General features: G+C 34.0%; 4 protein-coding genes across 4 annotated transcripts; 2 read left to right on the forward strand and 2 right to left on the reverse strand.

Moving 5' to 3' along the window:
• Positions 1 to 148: 148 nt before the first annotated feature.
• Positions 149 to 1,824, reverse strand: NAEGRDRAFT_81481 (uncharacterized protein). The gene is made up of 2 exons (XM_002671592.1): positions 1,235 to 1,824; positions 149 to 1,192 (listed from the first exon to the last, which is right to left on the reverse strand). Exons 1-2 carry the CDS (start codon positions 1,820 to 1,822, stop codon positions 215 to 217), a joined length of 1,566 nt encoding a protein of 521 aa, XP_002671638.1. The 5' UTR covers positions 1,823 to 1,824; the 3' UTR covers positions 149 to 214.
• A 419-nt stretch (positions 1,825 to 2,243) lies between these two features.
• NAEGRDRAFT_73376 (uncharacterized protein) lies at positions 2,244 to 3,170 on the forward strand (the record flags this gene model as incomplete). The annotated part of the gene is made up of 1 exon (XM_002671533.1): positions 2,244 to 3,170. The coding sequence occupies one exon, from the start codon at positions 2,244 to 2,246 to the stop codon at positions 3,168 to 3,170; it is 927 nt and encodes a 308-aa protein (XP_002671579.1).
• Positions 3,171 to 3,392: 222 nt separating this feature from the next.
• Positions 3,393 to 4,256, forward strand: NAEGRDRAFT_60907 (uncharacterized protein; the record flags this gene model as incomplete). The annotated part of the gene is made up of 1 exon (XM_002671534.1): positions 3,393 to 4,256. One exon carries the CDS (start codon positions 3,393 to 3,395, stop codon positions 4,254 to 4,256), a length of 864 nt encoding a protein of 287 aa, XP_002671580.1.
• Positions 4,252 to 6,299, reverse strand: NAEGRDRAFT_59412 (uncharacterized protein; the record flags this gene model as incomplete). The annotated part of the gene is made up of 1 exon (XM_002671593.1): positions 4,252 to 6,299. One exon carries the CDS (start codon positions 6,297 to 6,299, stop codon positions 4,275 to 4,277), a length of 2,025 nt encoding a protein of 674 aa, XP_002671639.1. The 3' UTR covers positions 4,252 to 4,274.
• Positions 6,300 to 6,327: the final 28 nt, after the last annotated feature.

The following is a 6,327-nucleotide window of genomic DNA, read 5'->3' on the forward strand; positions in this document are numbered from 1 at the left end:
ACCGAATCCACACATCACAATGATGAATTTAATTTATTCGAACGTTGGACAATTTGGATAATGACTCGATGAAAATTAATGTTTTTTGAGAGGTGATGATGGTATCATACCTGGGTGGTTTCATGTTGTTTTAGCATTGTTATTCGAAAGCAATAAATAGGAGAGGTTTATTTTACATTAAAAATCGATATTAATTCAAAATTGTGTTAATAAGTTATGGTCGTTTAAATCTGACAACAATGGCACTAATATTGTCGTTACTTCCCTTCTTATTGAAAGCATAATCTCTAAGTTTAGTACTGGCTGTAATTGGATTAGTTTCGTCTCTAATTTCTCTTACAGCTTCTTCCTCGGAAACAAAATCAAAAACACCATCACAAGCAATAATCATAAATTCATCCTTTTCACACAATCTTATGGCTTGTGTATGAGGATCAGAAATTACACCTGGATGGAAAGTTTTATCACCAATAGACCTAGAAACAGCAAGGCAAGCACTGATACGATTATTAATTATTGATTTACCAGCATCCCTTACACGTCTTCTTTCATCACTATCTGAAGGTCTGTGGTCAACTGTAAGAGTAATTGGTTTACCATCTCGACATAGTACAACTCTGGAATCTCCTACATTTCCCACAAAGAGGAATTTAGAATCACGGGTTGGCATGTACACTAAAGTTGCTGTTGAACCATCTACACTATTTTGCTCACAAACAAGTTCGTCAGCCTCAAGGAATGATTCCCTAATGATTATTTGAATAGCATCAACTGATGACATTCTCAAAATATCAAACTGTTCCACAGCTCTTTCTTCAGAAAGTTTTTGTTCGGCTTCTTTTTCCATAAAATGTTTCCTCAATAACTTGGTTAATGATTTTGCTTCCTCTCTAATTAAAGCTCTAGAATTATAATCTTCAAAATATCTTGTTAATAAATTTTCATATTTTGTCAACTTGTCAAGGAAGACAGAATGTAAAATTTCTGATGCTTGCTTTGAGGCTTTTGAACCACCATGACCATCAAATAAACCAATACAAGTTTCGTTTAAAACACCCATGTCACTTGTAAATGATCTAAATGACATGTTACAGTATAAAGCATCTTCCATTGATGGACGAGTGCCTTGAAATTCACAATAACCAGCTGTCAACCAGTCATTCTCTTCAATTTTACTTGCTTGAGAATCGTGCTGTTTAATGGTTGATTGAATTAAAATTCAATAAATACTTACTCTTTGAGCAGTTCTTGGATTTCCTCTCTTTCTATTTCTATTTCTTTCTTGTGCTAATTTAAATAATGCTTCATCATCATTAATAACATCAAGAATAGTTGCTGCAGGTTTCGATTCATCACCACTATTTGTTGGATTAGTTTGAACATTATCGACTGATGTTACAATTGTTTCAGCACTGGTAGAAGTAGAAATAGGTTGTTCTGTAGCAGAGGAGGAGGTTGTTGATGGTTGTTCAATAGTTGTTGATGGAGATGTGTTGGAATTTTCTAAAGTAGTGGTGGTTGATAAGAAAGGGGCTGTTCCTCTCAAGATCGTTCCACTTCTACCTCCCCTTCCTCTCGAAGGAGGAGGTCCCTGAGTTGCCGCAGAAGAAGAAGAATTGATCTTATTCTCACTGTTCATTGTTGAAGTTTGTTCAGCTGTACTCGTTGTTGAAGAGGAGGATGAAGAATTTTCGTTATTATTATTCTCTGATGAAAGTAAAGATTCGTTCCTCTGTTGATGTTGTTGTTGTTGATGGAAAGACGTCTCGGCTATTTCTCCCTTGGAGCTTTCCGAGTCAATGTTCGTAATGACTTGACTCATTTTTAATTATTTGATGTTGATGCTCAAAAGGCATAAGCAGATGATTCGTGCTGTTTTGAGGGGGTTTGTTTGAGCGTTCGTTAAATTTTGATTTAAAAAAAACCTGAGAAAAATTGTTTTTTTAATTTTATTATAAAGTCTTAAGGTTTTACCGTACACTACAGAGGTTTTCCAATTTAGCAATGGACTAGAAAGTAGCAGGTAACGTCCTTTTTTTTGAGGTGAGCCCCAAATCAATGTAATCAGTTGAATATTCCATTGACGGTCGCCCTTATTGAAAAATGCTGGATGATGCAGAAGTGAAAATTACAAAAGACTCTTATTCTCGCTATCTGTATTATATACTCTTAATTATGGCAATTAAGATGAAATTAAATTAATAATCAAATAATAAAAAGTCAGGAAAAACAAGAAGAAAAAAATGACTTCGGGAAGAGCAAAGCCAACACCAATATTTCCCTTGACTGCTCAAATAAAACCATCCGATTCATTATTCTTGAAAAAGTCAAGTGGTGGCGGTGCTAGTAGAAGTAAGAAATCAACCTCATCAAATACAACAACACCACAAAGTTCGGAAAAGAAGTCAACAACGACATCTTCATCACAGCGAAAAAGACAACAACAAGGATCATCGTCATCACAGAGAAAAGATAATTCCGATAGTAGCAGTGATGATGAAGAAGCTTCTTTGAGTACATCCAATAATAATAACAATACAAGTGGAAATAGATCCAATACTCTGAATAGTAGTGCTGGCTCTACAAGAGATGATTCTCTGCCACCCTCTAATTTATTCACTCGATCGAGTAGGAGAAAAAGAGCTCCTGTTGTATTGGACAGCAATTTCTCCTATGAACTTTCAACAGAATCAGAAAAAGAGGAAGAGCAGATCAATAGAAGAAAGAAACAGAAAAAGACAACAACTGTTTCCAAATCTAAAGCTTCTTCTTCTGCTGCATCAGTTATTTCAGTAGTGAGCGATGATACACCTCCCCCACATAGTGAAAAATCACAGGAAATGTCTCATTCCAATATTAATGGTAACAGTAATAGGATTTCATCTTCATTTGTAGAGCCAAGATTGGATATTTCAAATACAAGTCGCAATGCAGAGAAGTCATCGAAAAGTAAGACACCAACCAAATCTCAATCTAAATCATCATTGAACTCTACTCCTGTTGCAGCAATTCCTACCGAAACACTAGCCAGTGAGGCACCAGAAGAGCCAGAACTTCCACCTATTCCAAGAGGCAGATCCAGAGCTCTCAAACAATTCAAAGAGCACCAAAATTCACTTTACAAGATTGTTAAAATATCTTTGGAATCCTTCTCCGATTTGAAGAGGTAGATATTACAATAACTATTGTAGAGTTTTATATTCTTCCTAAACATTCCGAACAAGGAGTGTTGACGTCAATGTAATAGAATCTTCAAGAAAAAGAAGAAAAAAATGAAATCAAACGTAAAGTCTCATCATGTCGGGCTCTGCTTGATGATTGTGATCATCATGTTGTTGCAACAGGTTATTCTCATCACGGGACAAGTTAATAACCGTCCAATAATTGGAATTATGGCACAACCAACATATAAGAAAACATATGGAGAATCCTATTTGGCTGCATCATATGTGAAATGGATTGAATCGGGTGGTGCTCGTGTTGTTCCAATTCCCTACGATCTTCCACAGGAAAAATTAAATTTATTATTTAATTCTTTGAATGGAATTGTTTTTCCAGGAGGTGGAACTTCTTTGAGATACTCTGAATATTACTATACATTGAAATTCTTTTTTGATAAAGCAATCGAGGCAAATAATAGAGGTGATTATTTTCCAATTTGGGGAACTTGTTTGGGATTTGAAGCATTGAATGTATTGGCTGCTGATAATCCAGATGTTTTACATTTTGGATTTGATTCAGAGAATTTAAGTTTGAATTTACATTTTGTTAATGATTACAAGAATTCTAGAATTTTTGGAAAGGCACCACTTTCAGTTATGCAAATTTTGGCTGAACAAAACGTAACCATGAATAATCATATGGCAGGTATAACACCTGAAACTTTCATGAAGAATGACAGATTGAATCAATTTTACAAAATGTTATCTGTTAATGCTGATAGAAAAGGACAAGTGTTTGTATCAACCATTGAAAGTTTGAAATATCCAATTTATGGAACTCAATTCCATCCTGAAAAGATTCAATTTGAATTCAACTATGAAGACATTAATCACTCATACGATAGCGTATTAGCTAATCAATATTTTGCCAACTTTTTCGTAAATGAAGCCAGAAAGAATCAACACAAATTTAGTTCATTTGAAGTGGAACAATCCTATAGCATTTACAATTTCAATGCCAAATTTACATTCCCAGAAATTAGCAAAGATTTTGTTCAAATTTATTACTTTAATGCTAGTAGAATTAATTTTTGAAAGAAATAATACAATTTATTAATATCTTCTATTATTGCCAGAATAGCCATTTCTACCATTTCCATAATTGTCATAATTTCTATTATTATTACCATGATAATTATCATTGTTTCTATGATTATTGCCACGATAATTATTATTGGATGATGAGGAATGATTATTTCTATTAGAATTCTTGTTTGTGTGATATCCTTTCTGTTCACTCTTTTTCACACAATTTCTCAAGTATTGAGCAATGGTAGTGGCTGAGGAAAATTCATTATTAAAACCAACATATTCGAAATATTCCTCAAAGGAGCTAACTTTTTGGATTTTGAAAACTTCTCTCTGAAGAACATCTTCAAGAGATTCGTCAGATTTAGTTTTTGGAGGAGCTCCAAAATTAATATCATACATTCTGCCTAATTCTGAGAGAGGCAAATCTCCATATGCTTCTACAACATTTCTCAAGAAGAAGACATGGAACATGATTAATTTACAAGAAACCATATTTTCTTCCCATGATTTCTGACATCTTTCATAATTGTTTTGATCTGAATGAATATTGGAAAGTTTTGGATGTTTCTTAACCACCCATAATGCATTCCTAGTACCAGTTTCATCAACCACTGCTGATTTGATTGAATCCCATGTGAAACCAGAAGGACCTAAAATGGTCAACTTGGGAAGAAACTCACCAATATTTGGACATGCATTTTTAGTTCTAAACTTTTCATCATTGATAAAGTTTTGAACTTGCTTTTTGATATTATCAAGAGAATTTGGAAAGTTTTCCATCAAATAGATCAACCATCTATGGAAATATAAATATCCATACAGTGCCTTAATAGAGGCATGTGTGACACCTTTCATAATTTCAACAACCATATTGTTCATCAATTTACAAAGTAATTCGACATATGGTTCGGCACTATCGAGGTCAATTTGTCCATTTCTGTTTGGAGTGAGAAGTTTAGGATAATATTCCAAAAGAAAGGAAAGTGAATTTTTGAAAACTGAGAATTTTGCATGAGTTTGATTAATGAACAATGGAATCCAACCATGAATTGGTTGACCCCAAACACTCTTGTACACCTCCTCATGGAAGAATGATGATTCACTTATGAAATCAAGTGGAGTTTTGATTTCCTTGATAGTTTCGTCATTTTTCAACTCAATCCAAAGTCCAATTCCAAGTGTTTCTTCCTTGTATGAAGATTTAGAATGGAAACAAATCAATTCTCGTGAGTAGGTAAGATATTTACAATCACAAGCATGTTGGAAAGCTTTGCAAACTGTTTCTACTCGTTTCAAATCAATAAACGAAAGATAGGAAAAGATGTGGATAAGTATTTCATTTGGAAAATCTTCAAAAGAAATCATTGTTTTGGTTAAAGAGTTTGTGGAATTTCTAATGCCAACAATTGAACTTTCGTCAAGTTTCTCAATAAGAATCTTCTTGAGAGCTTGTTCGGATTCGTCCTGACTTTCGAATTTTCTCTTCTTTAAACCAGAATTGAACACCTCCTCAACATTCCAATGAGGAGCCATCGGATAAATCTTTCCTTCTTGTGGCCAATGTCCAGTCTCTTGGACACGAGTAGCTCTAGAACCTTTAATATCTTTCTCAATGTGAGATTGATGAAGATGCTCCTCTTCCAATAAGAAAGCTTGCAATTGCAATAGAATGGACAAACATGAATAACTTGAACTCCATCCCATATATGGTTCTTCAGAGTGATGTGTCTCCAACATGTCCAAACAAATAAATTGTCTATAGACATGGGAATGATACAATGGAGTGAGACATTTTACAGTTGGAGGTGAATGAGGATAATCATTTGGAAAGGTAATTTCCAAACTAATGATAATGCCATAATATTTGGATGATTGTGGAGCTAATAAAGTTGCATACCAGTGAAATAAATTATTTTCAAAGGGTTCGGCGTAGACTGTATCGAGTGGATTATTCTGAATTTCAATGAAATCTTTGGATAAACGTTTTAAAGCTCTGCTGTGTGGAGTTGCTGCTGTTGAATTTGATGAATTTGATGAATTTGACATTTTAATTGAAAGACAATTGATGAAATTG

The sequence above is a fragment of the Naegleria gruberi genome (assembly GCF_000004985.1).
Source record: "Naegleria gruberi genomic scaffold NAEGRscaffold_60, whole genome shotgun sequence".
Lineage (NCBI taxonomy): Eukaryota > Heterolobosea > Eutetramitea > Acrasida > Naegleriidae > Naegleria > Naegleria gruberi.